Genomic DNA, 21,126 nt, shown 5'->3' with positions numbered 1-21,126 from the left:
TGTGAAAATTGCTCTGGCTACTGGAGGTGCAAAATTTCCAGAGACCCTTGGCAGTGAAAAGGTTAAAGTCTATGGTTAATGGACAAGTGTCCATTATCACTGTCTGTTGTTTTTCTGCACATGCTCAGAAAGAACAACAAAAAAAACCCTAAAAATGGTCAGTATAAGAACGGACACTAACTGATGCTGTGTCTTTTTTTTTTTTTTTTTTTTTTAATGGACACTATCATAACAGATAACCAGCGGCAGTGTGAACCCAGCCTAACATGGCTGCAATAATTAAGCAGGACACAATACATTAAACAACAGTAAAATAAGACCAGTGGACACAAAGTTGAAAAGCAAGATTCATGTTGTCTTGTTGAGATTTACATTGATCGGTAAGACAGAACACACTCACTTCTGTTTCCTATTGTGCAAACATCAGGTTGAAGAAGAGATGGAGGATCTGGGCTAATAATATGTAATGTCAGAGCTGAGTGGCAATGTGAATACAACAGTCTGGGGACTTCATTCAATACCTAACTGGGAGGAACAATTTCAAGATTATCCTGTCACACGAATACAGAGGCGCTAGTCACTTACCAGACCGAACCAACCGCTAATGACAATACAGGTACTGTACTATAGAGGTGACTGCCATGCATATGACCAGTGTACTATCATTTATTTACCAAAATGACCCATTCGTTTCTATGGCCCCATGCACACAACCATGATTTTCACTGGTCCGGGTGGAGGCTGTGAACCCCATTCACAAAATTGAAGGCCGGTCCTATTCCTGTCCACTCTGCAGTCTAGACTCGAGTATATCGTCTTCTCAAGTTTGTTTCACTGAACCATACATGACACGTAGTCATGTACATGTAGCCATTTATTTGGAACAATCTAAGGAAAACAGCATCTCTGTGAGCTAGTTAGGCTGATAGCGGTCATAAAGGACTTTCCTGGAATTTAGGCTACTAAAAAAAGTTAAATCCCATTCGTAAAGGAGGCAACACATCTGCTCTATTGCCCGACAATCGGAGCTTCTCCCACTGACTCCTTATAGTAACAAAAAAAAATAAAAATTGCTACAAGGTGGAGCTAAGAAACAAGAAATTTTGGTTTTAATGGGTCCAAGGGGAGGAGTTAAATTCATGGCACCAGATTACTTGGAAACAAAGAAAGTCACTAGTCCAGCCCCCATATTACACTATAAATATACCTGCACTGCTGATACATTGTGTTCCCCATAGACTTCCTACTATTACAAGATCAGCTCTTTTTATCTTCTGGCATACACGGATATGGCTGAGTGATGCCACCATGTGCATTGTCTCTCTATGGCTCAGGCAAGGTTCTTGACAAAAAAAATACAGTAGACAAACATTAGATCCAGGCCCTTAAAATATTACAGTAAACACAAAAGTAGTTTCTTATATTCAAAAGACATGAGACATAGGAGGATAAACTGTTTTGGGGGGAAGGGGGGGGGGGGTCTTGTGAGCAGGGACCCACCAAGTATAATGGGACTATAAGGCTCTGTCCCACTGAGTCCCTCTTAAAGGAATTCGGTTATGTTCAACATGTAATGCAATTTGTAGGCATCAAAATATCACTGGGTAAGCTTAAACACTTCAACAGGGGATAGGCATCCAGACCCAGTAAGAATATATAGAAGTAGTAGCTGAGAAGGTCAATAGTTGGTATGAACAGAGGTTAACTTTCCATGTAGATCTCAGCTCTAGCGGTTAGTTATCAGTTGGGTAGATACAGTTGATATTTTGTCTCTAGCCCTCACCATTCCTGAGCAATCAGTGTTTTTCTTTTCAACTAGATAGATAGATAGGAGCTGTTCTGTCAAGTGGGTGGTCGCAGTATTTTTAACCCATCCCATGACCGCCCACCTGACAACAGAGAATCTCATTAGCCTACTGGGTGCTGAAACTAACAGAACTGATTTCTGAGGAAGAGTGGGGGCTAGAGAAAACATTTCAACTCTGCCAGAACCAGTGGAACAGCAGCTATTGAAGGATACAAAGAGATGGAGTTTGGGGGGGAAAGGGGTGGTGTTGGTGGTGAAAGGTTCTCTTTAAGAGAGCTGCAAACAGAACAAGGAAAGGCTGGTTCTATAAGACAGCATTAAGATCCTACTTTCTTGCAGTTCTACTAAACCCAACTGAGATTAGTATAGACCACTGATGCTGAAGGTTTGACCTCACAGCCATCTCCTCCCCCCCCCTCAAAAATGTCCCCGTTTAAGGACCCAGTAGTTTGCATATTACATTATCTCATTTCGCATGGAGGAACTTGTAAACAGAAAATCCAGTTACATTAAAAAGTATCAGAACATAAAATCATCTGAGCAAATTATATAAACTCCACCACCATATCAGGTATGTCCAGTAAGTCTGCAGTGTCTTTATAGAGGTTTCAACCAGAATTTTTTTTCCCCAGAAAACCACAAACCGCTCATGTGGATGAGACTGAAGAAAAATATAGTATGGTGTGGGGGGTTGGGGTGTGTTTGCAGGAGGGCAGGCATTAAATTATCATTAAAGTGGGACACCCCTAACCTTGCATTAAAGGGGTTTCCAGGAATAGGACAAATCACAGAGGAGGTTGGGAACAGTGTAACACATTTCATACTCACCTATAAACTCATTGTGTGGCCACTTGGGCGCACGCTGTGAATTCGCTGCCAGAAATCCTACATTGCACATGACAGCTGAAACCAAAGCAGTAGGTGATGTCACGCACATAAGTCACCAGATCCTTTCCTGCGGCCACTTATTGGCTTCAGCGGTCACATGCTGTACAGGATTGCTGTTGGTGAAGGCAAAGCGCTGGACAGTGGACGGCCAGGCACAAGAGTGTATGGTTAGTTTTTATTTTTTTATGTTAAACACCACTCTCAGCCTTACCCGATTTGTCCAATCCCTGTACAACCTCTTTAATAATTGGGTCAAGTTATTTGTATAAGAGCCAATGACATCCTTAGAGCAATCCATTATTCTTCAGCTTCACTTGTTAGAGCAATAGGCAGCTTTACTCACCATCTTAAAGTCAGGTCACTCCTACAACATAGTGTCTTGTACAATTTTAGGGCACTGATCAAGCCTCTCCTTTCAGTCTGGAGATTTCTGATATGGCAAAGTCATACCAAGATTATTAACTTGGGGGAGGTGGGGACGATTCGATGAAGTCTAAGCATTCATGTGGACTAAGCAGCAGGCACCTCCTGTTCTATTTAGCTGAGATAACTGCAGACCACTGTGATCTGACAGATTGGACTGAACATCACTACATGTATGGCACAAGAATTGTGTGTAATATACAAAGGACACAAAAATTATACCGTATATACTCGAGTATAAGCCGAGTTTTTCAGCAGTTTTTTTCAGACCCCCGAGTATAATAATCGGAGCCCGAGGGGAGGTGAGAGAAGATAATAAACAGTTTTACTCACCTCTCCGTCTGGAGCATTATCATACAGGCCCAAAGCATTATGGACAGCAGTAGCAGCCTGTTGCCAATACAGGCCCAAAGCCTGTGCTAGCAGTAACAGGCTATTACTACTACCACAGGCTTTGGGCCTATATGGTAATATCCCAGAACACGTGACATCTGGGATATTACCATATAGGCCTGAAGCCGGCTAAGATTAACATGAGCACAAACAGAATGTCATGCATTTTCTCCCCTCGGCTTATACTCGAGTCAATAAGTTTCCCCTGTTTTTTGTGGTAAAATTAGGGGGCTTATATTCGGGTCGACTTATACTCGAGTATGTACGGTATATAAATTGAAGCAGCCAGACAACCCTCCTCTCAGACTGTGCATCCCTGGGCTCCTGAACAAACAAAAACTTTTTTTAAAAAAAACAAGGAAACCATTCTTTTTTTTTTTTTGTGCTTCTAAAGTAAAATCAATAAAGACAGAAGCACAGACATCACCCCTCCCCCACACTGGTAATAAATACTGCAAAAGCTTACTTCTTTCAAGTCAAAAACACAGTGTAACAGCCGAAGCACAGACATCAATAATTAAAATTTTAAAAAAATTATAATATGAACCTAAAAGTCTGTACAAGTGTATCCAATGGAGAGCACAGACCTCACCAGCCACAGTCCCAACTGCGATTCCTGTCTCACTGCTGTCGATGTCAGTCGGGAGTGTGGACGAATGTCTCGTCAGAAACAGGAGTGACAAAGAAAATTACAGAGAAAAACAAAATGCTTCTTTTGGCGAAAGGAGTCCGCTCTCCATGTGGCAAGCCACCATGTTGTCTTGGTCGGTTTGTGGAAATAGTCAGCAGCCAATGGGGAGAGTCTCAAAAGTAGAAGGTTGAAATTAACTCATACTAGAAATCTGGAGAGACTGTAAAAATGTGGGGAGGGGGAGAAATCCAGGAAAACTCCAGGGGGCCTCTGCTTCTCCCATCTGTGCTCAGGGATTTGGCAATGGATGCAGCAACGTTACTGCCTTCGATCTTCTGCTTCTGACCTGGAGAACGCCATGACCACATCCTCAGCGCCTACAAAAGAAAAGCGTAAAGGTGAGAATTGGTGAAAGGCTTGTCATTATGACTCACTGATTCCAAGGTGTAAATGGTTTCTGATGCAAACTTTAAGGAAGAATTCTGCCATGATACAGGTTTGCATACAACTGCACATAAGTCTACAGCATTATGTTATGGGAACCCATCTTGTCTTCAATGGAGGCCATCTTTTAAATACCCTCCAAAACTGATCTATTGTATGCAATAGCGCCTAAAGTGTATGTACCAGTACTCGCATCAAAATGGGTCTGCAGCCATCACTACCGTGATGTAGTTTATGCATCTAATGCAGCTGCTATTGCCACTTCTTAATCGGAAAAACTTTACATAACAGATAGAAAAAGGCATCTACAAATAAATAAAAATACATTAAAAAAATGATTCCTTGCAGGATACAAAAAAAACAAACAAACCACTGTGTGAAAGCAGCCTTAGGCTTGTTTCACACATGCATTCGGTCTCCATTGGGAGATTCAGTTCCCCGTTCCGCTTGAAAAAATGTGGAGGCAATTTTTGGGCATAATCCTGGTGGACCCCTTTATATAGTCTTTGAGGTCCTGGGTAACCTTTTTTTAACTGGATTGGATTTCTGTTTTTCGAAGAACAGAAAACCAGGCACAGGTGTGAACCTAGCGTAAGGCTTAAGCCACACTGTGCAGAAAAGGGACAGTAAAAAAATATCGGTCATGTGAATAGCCCCCATTCACTTGCATTAAATTGAATGCTGCCATCTGACGTCCTTAAAAACGGACGTCACATGGTCGTTATTTATTTTTGTGTGAATATAGCTTTATTTTAGGAAAAAAAACAGATTGATACAGTAGATTTTTATTTACTGTAGTTTCAAACACAGACCCATCAATATAATCTGATTCCCTGCCTGAAACTAAAAAAAACAAAATAAAATATGCGGAGTGAAAGCAGCCACAGCACATCTATTATGATGCAGAAATATTTCAGGGTGCTTGTATGTTCTTGGAGTGACAGGACAAGTTCTGCTACATTATCATCTATGGAATATTCAGTACAGCTCTGCACAATAAGTTGCCACAATATCTAGAATGACTTGTAAATGAAGTCTCCAGATAGATCTACCTCCTACCACATCCTTTCATATACTGTATAATACAGGACAAAGCTGAAATGTCTCAGAAACTTTTTTTTTTTTTTTTGTAGCTGGCACCCACACAGTTTGCCAATTATTCTGCCCGATCACAACCACCTTCAGCGCTGGAGAAACTGAATCCACACTATATCAAAGAATGGCTCAGCTACTCTGCTGCTGTGAATTATGTGCTGTACGTGCACTGACAGTCGAGGGGATGTGCCAAGAACCAGAGCTTTAATAATCCCCCACCCCCCCATCACAATCCTACTGGGAGCCGCTTCCCTTACCAGCAGAGCGCAGAGACCGCTCTCTCCAGTTACCATAGCGACAGGACGGATAAGCTGCGAGGGCACGGAAAAGCTGCAGGTTGACGTTTGGATACCTAATGAGGACGGAACATTACAGAACACTGTGGATTCAGACGTCTTCGGCAGACTAGCAGATTAACAAGCCACAGTGACCCCAGGATTGTATGCAGGGCGCCAAAGAGGAACATCTCCAGAAATGTTACTGCTACATCCACGGACACACAGAAAAACCGCAGCAGCAGACTGCCTTATAAATGCGACATGCACACTTTGCAAAAAATATAGCCATGTGTATTCACTGTATATTGTACAGCGATTGCCCTAGAGATCTGCTCATCCTGGGCATGCTAGTTCATGAATGTGAAAGTATAGCAAAGACCTTGCAGCAAGGCAATAGCTGAAGGACGGCGACCATTCAGATACTGCGGTTGAGTTGTGGTTCGAAAATGCATATTTATTAAAAAATAAATAAATAATGATAATTACATGCATGTGGTTAACCCATTGTTTTTACAGATTTACAGATTTTACAGGCAATACACATTTAACATGTTTCATCTGCAGAAACCACAACCGCATTGAAACCACAGGATTTTTCTTCTCTGATAAAGTTTAACCTTCACCTCAATTTCAGCATCTGAATGCACCATATACACATGGCATCTAGGGTTTGTGTGGGTGGAAGCCCTTTGACTGTAATGGCTACTCCTTATAACAATTCATGATTGATGGGCATCTGCACCAATAATAGGAAACAGAATTAGTGCAAAGTTTTAATACATTTGGAAAATTTAAGAATTCTTGCAAACCACAACCTTGCATCAGTTTACAGGTTTACTGTAAGTAGGTTATAGTAAGAAAATATCCCTTATTGCCAAGAGTGCAGAGGTCAGAAACCTATGGCTCTACAGCAATAACACCACAACTTCCAGCATACCCCAACAGCCACACACCATAAAACCTTTACTATTCTTTATAATGGGGAGCCTCTTCCATCCCACAGTCTACATAACACCATTGGTCTGTATAATGATGAAAGTAATTACAATGTAAAGATCCTTATCCATATATGCACAAGGTTAATGAATATTAGGCTCCGTTCTCACGAAGTAACACACCGCTCATTTAGACACGTATACACGTATCAGAGCGCGGCGCTTCAAAACAGATCCCATTGATTTCAATGGGTGCCGGCTTACGCACGCTACACATTGAAATCAAAGCGAGGCTTTGTAACCCGTTACTCCGTGAGAACGGATCCTTTGACTGCAAACATCTCTGCCTGTAGGTTTGTACACAGCTGGATATGAGAATGTTAACTATGCAGGATGGAGATCTAACCCATGAATTTCATCCTATCGTGTGCAGATTAAAGACACTGCAAATGTATTACGATTGGCATATTATATGCCAGTCTTAATAAATGGTTAGACTGGCTCATGGAATAAGATTTATGAAGATGTTCCAGAACGAAAATCCACGCCAGGTAGGGACAAGCATAGATTTCCATTCCAACTCACACCAGAAAAGTGGCACGTGTCATAATAAATCACTCTGGCTTGTGCAGCCCCCCTCCCCCATATCCATAGAATGTGTCAGGTGAGGCGCAGATCAGGACTTCATGTCATGCATCTATATCCGTTTTCTTGCTTAGAGATCGATGAATTTTCCCCAATGTGTCACCAGAAAATGGCATTTTTGAGAAACAATTTTTAAGAATTGTTGAATTAAGAATTTGTTTCAGATTTGTTTTGTTTTTTTTCAGTCAAAGCCAAGAGTGGCTACAAAAGGAATGGGAAATATATAGGAAGTGGGAAAAGTGGTTAGCCTGAACAACCCTATAAAGGCGGAGGTCTCACATAGCAGAAACACAGCAATTTCTGCAGCAGACTTTACTTCATTCTCTCAGCCAAAACTAGAAATGGCTGAAATATATAGGAATATGAAGTGGATTCCAGGAGGGATCTGCCCCAGATTCAGGGGCAAAATCCACTCCTTAATTTACATCAAATTCCTCCATGTAAGTGCAGCCTTATACTTCTACCCTCTGCTCAGTCCACTCCTGGCTTTGTCTGGAAAAAAAAAATGCTGCAAAATCTGCAATAAAACAAACAAACCGTGTTTCCGCAACTTGGTGCCTTAGCTGAAATCCAGTTTATGTGAATGCAGCCAAATTGTTCAGCCATGTTTTATAATATTACATTAGATATTCCCTCTGTAGCAGTAATGTGGGATAATCTAATATATTCCTGTTACCACACAGAAGGCTGTTAAGGTGTAGAACCTACAAAAGCAGCACAGATACTGGGGAAGGGCTCAGCAAGTGACAGGTCCGCCTACACAACAGCCACCTACACTAGCACCATCATCTGCTTGTGTTGTGTAGGGAGATATTTTCTTGTAAACGCTCATCTAATAGGACTATTTATAACATTTGAGCTGATCACATTCTGGATTTTATTTTAGTGGTTTTGTTGTATTTTTTTTTCTATTCTTTGCAGAACTGTGGCTAAATGCTGATAGTAGCAGCCATACTGATAATATATAGGTACAGCGATAATAGGTTTTCAGCAAAAGAAAAGGTCTACAAGCCAAACCTTTAACACGATGGACAGTTAAAAGGCCCTAGGCCAAGCACAGAGGATGCTTTGAATCCAGCAGGTTTTAAATCTAATCTAGCCCCGCTGAACACAAGAAAGGTGTTAAATTTTGGGTGTAATTTAAACAGCGGTATGGGTTCTGTTGTGAATAAGGTCTGCTAGGTATATAACAAAACAGTAATAACCATGTATAAAGTATGTATTATGAAACATTGATGCACTGATGATGCATATTTCTTCAATCACTTTATCATTCCCTTAGTTTATATATTTAATATTTTATCGTCCTATTATTTATCATTGCATTTTTGTGTCATATTTGTCAACATTGTATGTCTAATGATAAGCTTGTATCTACTGGTACCCTCTTGTGGCTGGAGGCAGCACAACAGGCCAAGCTCTGTACATAGAAGTGAAGCCGTGGTCAGATCAAGGAGGATTATTCATAAAGGGTAAAGCTTGACATGAAAATCCCTTAGAGCTACCTAATGCTATTATATACTTATAGGTCATCCTTGGGCATTCTGTGACCAGGTGACGAATGTGAAGTGTCAACCTCCGGCTGGCAGGAGCATGCTGGGACTTGTGGTTCTGGAAGGCTAAAGTTGATCTAAGCAGCATGTGACAGCCATTAATACTGTTACAGTATTTAGGGAAAGTCCTTGTAGGTTCCTTCTGATTCTGCTGCCATAAATCACATCTTGTAATCATGGAGGAAGCTTCCGCAGAGCTCTATATACATGCTGAAGAAATCATTTTCTGGGCAGCAGGGTCCCTTTAAAAGTCAATCTATTCTGTGCAGAAGCTCGGCCAGATTGCACAGCAGTTCCTTCTAATCGCTGCCCTTGACCCTGGTTATTGAGTTTTGTGTCTGCAGCTTGGAGGTTTCATTTTACTTTGTACAAAGAACAAAGCAGCAGAACATCTCCCAGGGAGGGGGTAAAGTAAATCTACCTCCTCTAAGGGCCACTGATCTCACCCTAAGCAGGCAACATTGGAGTGAAATGATGCACACATCCTGTCCTCTAGAGGGAGCTGTTGCTCATTTCATATTCCTACAGAACAGCCTGTGTTGCAGCATCAATGTAGGCATTACTAATATTTCACTAGGACTTTCTCTACTGAACTACAAGTACAACTACATAGCCAGGGTTCATGTAAATAAAATGCTTTTTTCTGCTTCCTGATTGATGCAAAGAAATGTTTCTGCTATGCTAATCTAGCGGTTTGGTGCAATGCGGGTGTCACCGGTACTCCCATCACACCAAAGAGCTATTTTTCTGCTATTAGGCCCTACGTAGCATCCATTCACTGACGGGTATTCTACTCAAAATATTTTGTATATACAGCTGAGGGAGTAGAAATACTGCAGTCTAACCTAATACCACGTCCTACCACCAAGGACGTGGGAAGTGCAGTTTTCACTGCAGCTTTCATCTTTCCTTAGAAAAACCTCCTGATGAGCTAGAATATCAGCTAGTGAAATACGTATAGAGGGTATTAGGAAATAGTTTTTTCTCCATGTAATAGTTCAGGGACTTACAATACATTTAAATTGAACCAGAGGATAGATAGGACTGCTGCTTATCCATTGTATACTGGCTATATCATTACCTGGTCAGACCTCTGAGTACTGTTGGGAGCTAATGCTGCATATTAACTCTTGCTCCTCCAAGTCCTGCTGAACAAATGGAATACTTATCTATTTTTTCCTGCCAATTGGAAAGATAAAGGGGAGAGTTTCACTTTATCAAAGAGATAGAAGCTATATCTACCTTATCTCTTTACTGGTTAGTGAATCTCCCTATTGGAATATTTTATGCTATAATGGGCACAATTTTAATATATTAAAAAATACAAGTTATGTTTTATTTCTACTCCCTCAGCTGTATATACTACGTAGCATCCAGAAGCAAGAAAGCGCTGTGGGAAAAACCATGGGGGCAATGCATCACAATTCTTCCTGCAGCACTTTACACAGAAACTTTGCAGAGGTTTCCTCAGTGGACTGTTTCAGTCATACTTATGGGGAAACTGCCAGCATTTCCATACATATAATTGACATGCTGCGATTTCCAAAAACGTGCTGGTCTTGGAAAACACGGTGTGTCCGCAGCACGATTTTCACTGCAATGTGGGTTTGGGATTCGCTAGAATCTCATCCACTTTGCTCTGCCTGTAAAACGATGAGATTTATTCTGTGGCGTTTCTGAGCAAATAGCGGTGTTTACACCACGTGGGGCCGCAGCCTAAAAGACAAGGCTAGGGAGGGTACATGTCAATCATAGCAGGGAGGGATAATGTGACACCCTCAGTTGCAGCAAACATTATTATTAGCATATAGGGAGGGGGGAAAAAATTATCTCAGCAAAAAAAAACAACATTTTATTCACTTGAAACCCAGCTGTTAGACTATGCTTATGGTTCCATAGGGAGTGTTCTGAATACAGACTCCCCTTTAAGCCTATGTCCATGATTGATATATGGTGATATTTGCACACACTGTACTGGAATTTGTATATATACCTGGAGCTCCTTCTGATCCCATGGTGGTAAACAAAAGATGTCTGCAGTGATTAATATTACAAAATCAGGTGACTTTATACATGACTACAGGTGCGCTGTACCTTCTTCCTCAATATATATGCTTAAGAGGCATTGTCACCTATGGACAGCATTGTCTGGTGCTAAGCAGCACACCAAACATTCAGGCTCTTGCTTCATTACAACACACAAACTGGTCGATTTCTACAGTTTGATAGGAAACCAGTGGGTGGACTGTGAAAGGACAAAATAAAAGCAACTTGACAAAATGTGGAATGAAAATTCTTTCATTATGCTTCTCTTTCAGCTCAAAGGATAATATTGTCTACTATTAAACTATTTTATATACTTGTTCACCTAGAGGCATAGACAGTATATTGGGATAGTGCTTGTGAAGCTGCAAACTCAGAGCTTACTCGGGTACATTTATTAAAGCTACTTGCATGCTTTTTTATTTTTGGGTGTAAATTGCATTTTTTGAGGTCTTTTTTTGTTTATGAAGCATTTGCAGCTTTTTCAGTTCCTGTAATGCTGCTCTTGCCACTTTTGCTTTTGGGTGAGAAAAGGGGATGTTGCCTAAATGGAGATCCTTTTTACGTTATATTTATGACTTGCGCCTTTCTAATGCCCTCCAGTCCATGGGCAGTGTAAGGGCCTGTGCACAGAGTTAACAGAAAGCATATTTTAGCATAATACACATGTATAGAATACACGTGTAGAAATAACACTCCCACTGACTTCAATTAAATCTTTTACACGTGTAAAAAAAAAAATGCGGTAAAAAATGTGCCAAAAACCTGACTTTTTTACGCTTTTTTTTTTTTTTAATATACATGTGTAAAACATTTAATTGAAGTCAATGGGAGTTTTATTTTTACACGTGTATTCTATAAATGTGTATTTTGCTAAAATACGCTCACGTTAACTCCGCATGCTTGAGCCCTAATAGAGACAGTCAAGTTAGAAAACAGTAAAAGGGGGCAATTGTGTCATTTTTGTGCCTTTTGACCAAAACGGGGAAAACTGCACATGGACAAAAAAAAAAGTTGCATCTAAACACACATATGCACAACATGGAACAAAGAGGTGCGCTGACATCATAAATAAGAACATGAACCTACCCTGACCATGGATGCCTATGCAATCATTTAATAAGGACCAGAAGACAGGTCTAATTTTTTTTTTTATATACCGGTATATATTTTAATTAATACTCATTATAAACCAAATCACACTGTGTGAACATGGTCTCAGGGCTTTAAAGTAGTAACCATATGCTTTTTTCGGCAAAAGACACAAACACTGACTTATTCCACACTGCACATAATCCTTCTAAACATGAACATGGACTTATGGAGACCTAACATGGACTTGAGTAGTACTGTCACCTGAGTTTTATCATATATGACAAGTGACTACCGCCATCATGCTCCACGTCAGGATGCTACATGTAAGGCACCGGTTGCAGTTAATTACAATGTGTCAAGAGAAATCAGCCTTGCCTGGGTAATTGTACTGTCTTAATTAAACTCTCCACAGCAGATTTCACAAGCGCAGTCATGCAAATCCCAGACATCCTCTATCTAACTATGTTCAGGTTGTCCTCTATCAGTCTTCTATTAAATTGTGGGCTACGATAACAGACAAATAATTAACACAATCTGCTCCCCTTGGATAGACAGCCCTCAACATAAGCATTTATGAAATATCACCATTGAGTGTATGCATTATGTGGAGGAGCTTCAGCATCTGCTCACAGCAGAGGAAATGATGAGATCTATCCTTGGCTTGCAGTCTTGTATGTTGGTGTCCATAGTTTCACTCTATAAAACATTAAAATTCAAGTACAAGCAGATTCCCTTCATTTGCAGGGACTTGTATAATGTGTGTCAGCAAAAAAACAAAAACAAAAAAACATCCCTAGGGCGAGATGAGAAAGACACAACGTCTCATTGCTACAGGGTGCTGCAGCGACATCTAGTAGTCAGTACTGGGAATTACAACATAAAAATTATAACGCTAGTTTTAGCCATGTAATAATACAAATTTGGGTGGCCAATAGACCATAAATTCACAGAGTCTGCAAATTTTTATTTTCTCTGTTGAGGAGTTTGTAGGAGGGGACCAGTGGCTAATAGAGAAAGTTGAGATTTCATCCATCCTGTCCCACTCCTCTTATAAGTTTGCCTGCACTAGCCAAGCCTTTGATTTTACATAGATAATTCCATTAAAAAAGTGAGGACTGGATATGGAACAAACAGAAGATCATGAGAACAACACAGACTCCAGTCTGAATGGAACAGTGGTACAAAAGATGCATCCACACTGCATTCATTACAATGTGACTGCCAAAGTATAGCAGTCTACTACCTATGGCGGTCGCTTTGAAATGAGTAAGAGTTCCACTTTTCTGACCATTGCTCCATTTAGGCTGAGAAAAAGAATGCGGCAATCTTGTGATTAGTATGTCAGACCCCCAGGGCTGGCTCCAGGTTTTTATGGGCCCTTGGGCGACAGACCCTCAGTGGGCCCCCTTGTAAAGGAGGCGGGGGAGTCGAGACACTGTGTGTTGCAGATGAAGCAAGTGACGTCACGCAGGAGTGTGGCGTCACCAACGCCATACCTCCCAACTGTTAAAGAATAGAAAGAGGGGAAAAAATGTGTGGCAAATTTGGCTCCACCCACTTATGTTGACTCCGCCCACTCATTCATTTATCATGTGCTCCCACAGTATAATCCTGCTACAGTCACCCGTAAATTATATGCCCCCCCTCCATCTCTCCCCCAGTTTCATGTCCCCCCCTCCACCTCTGTCCCCAGTTTCATCATTCTCCCCCTTCATCTGCCCAGTTTCATGTCCCCCGTCTCTGCCCCAGTGTCATGCTGTTCCACCCCCCCATCTGCCCCAGTGTCATGCCGTTCCCCCCCTCCATTTGCCCCCCCAGTTTCATTGGGCCCCCTCCATCTGTCCCCAGTGTCATGCCATTCCCCCCTCCCCTTCATTTGCCCCCCCAGTTTCATTGGGCCCCCTCCATCTCTGTCCCCAGTGTCATGCCGTTCCCCCCCTCCATTTGCCCCCCCAGTTTCATTGGGCCCCCTCCATCTCTGTCCCCAGTTTCATGCCGTTCTCGCCCCACCCCCTTCATCTTCCCCAGTGTCATGCCGTTCCCTCCCCTTCATTTGCCCCCCAGTTTCATGGGCCCCCTTCATTATGTTCCACCTTAATATAATACAAAACAAACACACTCACCTTCCATTGTTCCCCCGACGCTCCTCTCTCCACTCTCTCACTCCATTCACATAGGCGATTAAAGCAGGACGCCGATGAGCTGAAATCGGGACAGGCAAGTGCCGGGGGGCCCCCAGAGGCTCTGTGGGCCCCGGCACTTGCCCGACTATGCCGTGCGTTGACGCCGGCCCTGCAGACCCCCCACTGATCTGCAACTTATCTGATGGACTGGGGATAAATTGCTGAGATGGCAAAACTCCAAGACAGTAGGCCAGGGGTCGGCAACCACCGTCACACGTACCAAGAAAGTCACACAAGGCATATTTCTGTGGCACAGCAGCCCAAACTCCTGAGGGGTCGGCACTTAGACGAACTTGCCCAGTAGTTTTGTGTGCGGACCAAAAACAGCCGAAATGAAATTATTATACTCTGGGGGTCTCTTCAGATCACTGCCCCAACTACTCCTAACAGCTAGGTCAGAATCGCCAAGATGCAAAAAAAAAAAAAAAAAAAATCTCAGTCCAATGATGCTTTTCCCCTCTCAAAGTCTGTCAACTGGGTAAAATGTCTTCAAGTACATTGTAGAGACATGTGAAGCAGTAAATCTCTCACCAAGAGGTACACTACCCAATAGCAGCCTTTAAGATCCTCTTAATGGAGCAGTGAGAAGCATTTTTACACCCTCTTCACACCTACACCTGTAATCAATTACATATCTGCTGCTCAATGGGGGAAGTTATAATAATTGGAGGATCAAAATGGACTGCATGAGGTGGTGCAGGCAGGAGATGGTAGTAGTCCAAGTGGTAGCACCAGTGCTCCAGGGAGCTGAAGGAGCATCAACTGCCTCATTTCAAAGTTTTTCTACAAAAGTGACACACAAAGGGTGTCTGTTTATTACTGTAATATGCTTTGTAATGTGGTGGTGACAGTTTAATATGCTGAGGGAAGGTGGTAGACCCCCTTTAAAGGGGTTTTCCGGGCTAAAAATGCCGATGACCTATCTTAAAGATAGGTCAACCAATATGGAATCTGTGGGAAGTCAGCCACCTGTCACCGATTTGCAGTTTTTAGCAGCTAACACAAAGACTAGAGTAAGAAGCAGACAGCCATGTTTATTCTAGTGGCAGAACTTTAGTCCCATGCAGATGAATGGAAGCTGATCTGTAGTACCTCATCTGGCCACTGCACAGAGAACAGAGCCATCTGCTTCTAGACCACACCAATCTGATATTGATGACATATCTTTAGGATAGGTCATCAATAGTTTTAGCCTGGAAAATTCCTTTAAAACGTGTGTACCAGTGTTGACCTGTCCATTTATTGATATGCAAGATGCAGTACATCACCTATCACCTGTGTTATCCAACCTACATGCACTGGATAACAGGGCTGTATCCTTGATGACAACTGAAGGAAATTAAATAACTTTTGCATCAATATGGCCTGGTTCACATCTACGTTCGGTATTCCGTTCGGGGAGTCCGCTTGGGGACCAACCAAACGGAATACAGAATGCATTAAAAAGCAGTGAGCAATGAAACCACATGGACCCCATAAACTATAATGGGGTCTGTGTGTTTTCCGCACGAATCAAGCGGAAAGAAAAGTAGTTATTGCAGCACCTCTTTCTCTGCAGGATTTGTGCAGACGCAATGCGGAAAAAACACACGTACCCCAATATAGTCTATGGGGTCCGTGTGGCTTCATTGCTCACCGTTTTTTAATGCGTTCAGTTTTCCGGTTGGTGGGAGAGGGGTCACTACACCTCGTTTTCCCCCACCAACTGGTTTCAGGATTATAGTGACAAATTGGTGGGGGCTTTTTGCTGCGGTACTTGCAAGGCATGTTGTTTCATCCAGACTGGCAAGATTTTCCACAGTAGCTCAACAGGAAGGGAGTATAGGATGCGTTCTTTTGCAAATCTAAGTGGGTTATCTACTTGGGACAACAATTAGAGAGTTCCGCAGTAGGGTTCTTGATCATTTCAATGACATCTTGCAACAGGAGGACACCTCTATCGCTAGACATGTTTTGCAACGACATGGCAGTGACTCCACACACATTAGGTTCCAGGTGATACATAGGTCTCACCATTTCCCCCTCTCCAGGGTTAGCGCTCTGTCTTTTGGACCCCTGCTCTTTCCCCACAAGTACACATGTCGTTTTGGGTCAAATACTTCTAGCGGATAGGTCTATGATTACTCGACAATGGAAATCTGCCTTATGCCTAACTGTGCACGAGCTGACCCATCATGTCAACATAGCTTTTACCCTGGAGCATATGTTGGCCAGTAAAGGGCACACCTTTCCTAAATTCTAGTCTAAATGGTCGCTGTGGTTCTCGTATTTAGGGAACAGAAAGGAACCTCCACCTCGGATAACGCCTTCTCCCTCTGATACTTATTGACATCTTAGTGGTAACTGCACCTCTGGTCACCTCCTTTATTCTTAGACATAGACCTAATCTTTAATTGCTGTCAATCTGAGCTGGACGTAGATAGGGATTTTTGTTGTTGTTGCTATTTCTTTTCTTATTGTTCTCCCCCGCCCTCTCTCCTTCCCCTTTCCTCCCCCTCCCATTGTTCTGTTCCCAGATACAGTTGGAGTTATATAGGCTCGATGCTGAAGTGAGCCGTACTTGTTCGTATTGCGCGATTTTTGTTATTTTCTGCGTTTGTACAATTGTTATGTGCTGTATATTCGACTTATGTATAATGTCGCTCTTTTCATGTTATGCCTTGAACTTGATGCTGGAGCGTGTTATCCCGGCCCTTGCCTTCTTTTTCTCCTTTCCTTTATTTGAAAAATCTTCTTTCCAATAAAAACCAAATTTAAAATACGTTCCAGGTGATACAGGTGGATTACCAGTCACCCAGAGGAGGGGACTTTGTGCTATACCAGCCTCACTTACTGCTGCATACGAATGCTGGAGGGGGAGTGGGCAAAAAATGTTGCTATTTGTAGGAGAGAATGTTAGGAATCGTTTTACATCTGACGAATCACTTTAGGATTTAATTAGTGAGGAAACGCATTAGCTGTATCTTAGTTGTCGTACCAGCATGCTTGCCATGTCAGCTTATTAGAATCCCCTGCAGTTACTTGTAGGTGAGGAAGTGTTAACCTAGTAGCTGCACCAGCACGCCTGCTGTGTCAACTTGAGTTAATCCTCTATACACTCACCAGCCACTTTATTAGGTACACCTGTCCAACTGCTCGTTAACACTTAATTTCTAATCAGCCAATCACATGGCGGCAACTCAGTGCATTTAGGCATGTAGACATGGTCAAGACAATCTCCTGCAGTTCAAACCGAGCATCAGTATGGGGAAGAAAAGTGATTTGAGTGCCTTTGAACGTGGCATGGTTGTTGGTGCCAGAAGGGCTGGTCTGAGTATTTCAGAAACTGCTGATCTACTGGGATTTTCACGCACAACCATCTCTAGGGTTTACAGAGAATGGTCCGAAAAAGAAAAAACATCCAGTGAGCGGAAGTTCTGTGGGCGGAAATGCGTTGTTGATGCCAGAGGAGAATGGCCAGACTGGTTCGAGCTGATAGAAAGGCAACAGTGACTCAAATAGCCACCCGTTACAACCAAGGTAGCCAGAAGAGCATCTCTGAATGCACAGTACGTCGAACTTTGAGGCAGATGGGCTACAGCAGCAGAAGATCACACCGGGTGCCACTCCTTTCAGCTAAGAACAGGAAACTGAGGCTACAATTTGCACAAGCTCATCGAAATTGGACAATTGAAGATTGGAAAAACGTTGCCTGGTCTGATGAGTCTCGATTTCTGCTGCGACATTCGGATGGTAGGGTCAGAATTTGGCGTCAACAACATGAAAGCATGGATCCATCCTGCCTTGTATCAACGGTTCAGGCTGGTGGTGGTGGTGTCATGGTGTGGGGAATATTTTCTTGGCACTCTTTGGGCCCCTTGGTACCAATTGAGCATCGTTGCAATGCCAAAGCCTACCTGAGAATTGTTGCTGACCATGTCCATCCCTTTATGACCACAATGTACCCAACATCTGATGGCTACTTTCAGCAGGATAATGCGCCATGTCATAAAGCTGGAATCATCTCAGACTGGTTTCTTGAACATGACAATGAGCCAATGGCCTCCACAGTCACCAGATCTCAATCCAATAGAGCATCTTTGGGATGTGGTGGAACGGGAGATTCGCATCATGGATGTGCAGCCGACAAATCTGCGGCAACTGTGTGATGCCATCATGTCAATATGGACCAAAATCTCTGAGGAATGCTTCCAGCACCTTGTTGAATCTATGCCACGAAGAATTGAGGAAGTTCTGAAGGCAAAAGGGGGTCCAACCCGTTACTAGCATGGTGTACCTAATAAAGTGGCCGGTGAGTGTAGTTATCTGCAGTAGAGGGGTATTTTATGTAGCTGAATGAATATACTTGTGATGCCAGCTCCTTTCCATATAGATAGATAGGTAGGTAGGTAGAGAGATATAGAGAATATAGATCTATATCTAGTCATTTAGTTGTATCAACTTATGACTAGAACACAATAGGGGTGTTATTAGATAGTATGGGTGTGTCTATTAACCCTCTCCGTTGAGGTGTTACATTCAGCACTGCACCATGTGTTACCGTCATATTGTAGCTAGCTCTCCTAGTGGGGGGATAACTTTGTGAAGTGTGGAGCTCAGATCACAACCAATGTGACATCATGAATACTTGATTGTGATTCTGGTCAACAACATCACACATATGCTCCGATTGCGGGAGGAGACCCGTGGTGGTATCAGCTTCCGAGATAAACTATCCGGTGGTGTAAGAGGCCGCATTGAATATAATTTGTCTGCAAATAGTCCGCGATTGAAAACCCTCAATTGCGGACTTACATTACGGCCGTGTAAGCCCAGCCTAGAAGTGAGTATATTGCAAGCTGACTCGTGGTCCTATAGCATGTAAGTTTGGGATTCTCATCACCTACCAAATCCAGCTCTGCTACATCAGCTTCATATTGTGCATCTTCCAGTGATACTGTGCTAATTTATTTAGAACTATCCCTCATTACTGACTGCAAACATGTACTGCTATGAAGAGAGCTAGCAGAGCTGGCTTTGTCTGTGAGATAGCAAGTGAAACCCCGCCCACCAATGTACCGAGAAAACCAGCAAGTGAACAGAGCACACAGTCTGCAGGTTGGTGAACAAGCGAGTTTGGAAAACCCCTTTAACTCATCACAGTAGATAAGTGAAACCATTGAAAAGTCAATGAAAAAGGTTTCTGTAATGACTTTTCATTGATTTTTGCTGTATTCTGTAATGACATTATATGCTGCAGCAGTTTAACCAATTATTGAAGTTTAGGATAAAAACATTAGTTCCATATAAAAAAAAAATAAAGGAATTGTAAAGACCAATATATACTGGAAAGATGTAAGCCAAAAGGAGCTCCAGTTTTCTCTCATTATGATAGATAGATAGATAGATAGATAGATAGATAGATAGATAGATAGATAGATAGATAGATAGATAGATAGATAGAATAAGTATTATAGAAATCGAAAAAACAGTTACAAAAGTTTAACAAGGATTCTCTACCAAAACACATCTCACTATTACAGCAGACTGTCCATATACAGCTCTGGAAAAAATTAAGAGACCACTGCAAAATTTTCAGTTTCTCTGATTTTTCTCTTCATTGGTATATTTTTGAGTAAAACGTACATCGTTCTTTTATTCTATAATCTACTGACAATGTCTCAAATTCAAAACAAAAAATTTTGTATTTATTTGCAGCAAATCAAAAATAGTCAAAATAATAAAGAAGCAGTGCTGTCAGACCTCAAATAATGCAAAGAAAACAAGTTCATATTCATTTTTTTAAAAAAAATATAGATTGTAAGCCCACATAGAGTTCACAATGTACATTTTTTCCCCATCAGTATGTCTTTTTGGAATATAGGATGGAAATCCATGCAGACACGGGGAGAACAAACTCCTTGCAGATGGTTTTATGCCCCTGGTGGGATTTGAACACCAGGACCCCAGAGCTGCAAGGCTGCAGTGCTAACCACTGAGCCACTGTGTGGCCCCAAGTTCATATTCATTTAGAAATAACAATACTAGTGTTTTAACTCAGGAAGAGTTCAGAAATCATTATTTGGTGGAATAACCATGAGTTTTAGTCCCAGCTTTCATGAGTCTTGGCATGCCTTCCACCGGTCTGTCACACTGCTTTTGGGTGACTTTATGCCACCCCTAGCACAAATATTAAACCAGTTCTTCTTTGTTTGATGGCTTGTGACTGTCCATCTTCCTCTTGATAACATTCCAGAGGTTTTCAATAGGGTTCAGGTCTGGAGACTTGGCTGGTCATGACAGGGTCTTGATGTGGTGCTCCTTCATCTACACATTGATGGACCTAGCTGTATGACATGGCGCAATGTCCTGCTGGAAAAACCAGTCCTCAGAGTTGGGAAACATTGTCAGTGCAGAAGGAAACAAGGGTTTTTCCAGGATAACCTTGTATGCGGCTTGATCCATACGACCTTCACAAAGATTAAACTGCCCAATTCCAGCCTTGCTGAAGCATCCCCAGATCATCACAGAATCTCCACCAAATTTCACAGTGAGTGCAAGACACTGAAGCTTATATGTCCCTCCAGGTCTCCGTCTAACCATTAGATGACCTGGTATCAGAGAAGATTACCTTAGTTCAGTCCTCTATGGTCCAATCCTTATGGTATTTGGTAAACTTCAGCCTGGCTCTGCTTTGCTTTTCATTGATGATTGCTCAGGCAATGTTCCCCAAC

General features: G+C 42.2%; 1 protein-coding gene across 1 annotated transcript in view; it reads right to left on the bottom strand.

Annotated features, from left to right (window-relative positions):
* Window positions 1-334: 334 nt before the first annotated feature.
* Window positions 335-21,126, bottom strand: part of CTNNBIP1 (catenin beta interacting protein 1) — a 53,666-nt gene continuing 32,874 nt past the window's right edge. The window contains exon 5 of the mRNA XM_075280056.1: window positions 335-4,519. Within this exon, the coding sequence (XP_075136157.1) occupies window positions 4,461-4,519 (59 nt within the window). The 3' untranslated portion in view covers window positions 335-4,460. The remainder of the gene's footprint in view (window positions 4,520-21,126) is intronic.

Source organism: Leptodactylus fuscus, chromosome 6 (genome assembly GCF_031893055.1).
Source record: "Leptodactylus fuscus isolate aLepFus1 chromosome 6, aLepFus1.hap2, whole genome shotgun sequence".
Lineage (NCBI taxonomy): Eukaryota > Metazoa > Chordata > Amphibia > Anura > Leptodactylidae > Leptodactylus > Leptodactylus fuscus.
Note: the sequence above shows the minus strand (reverse complement) of the source record. Positions and strands in the feature narration are given on the sequence as shown.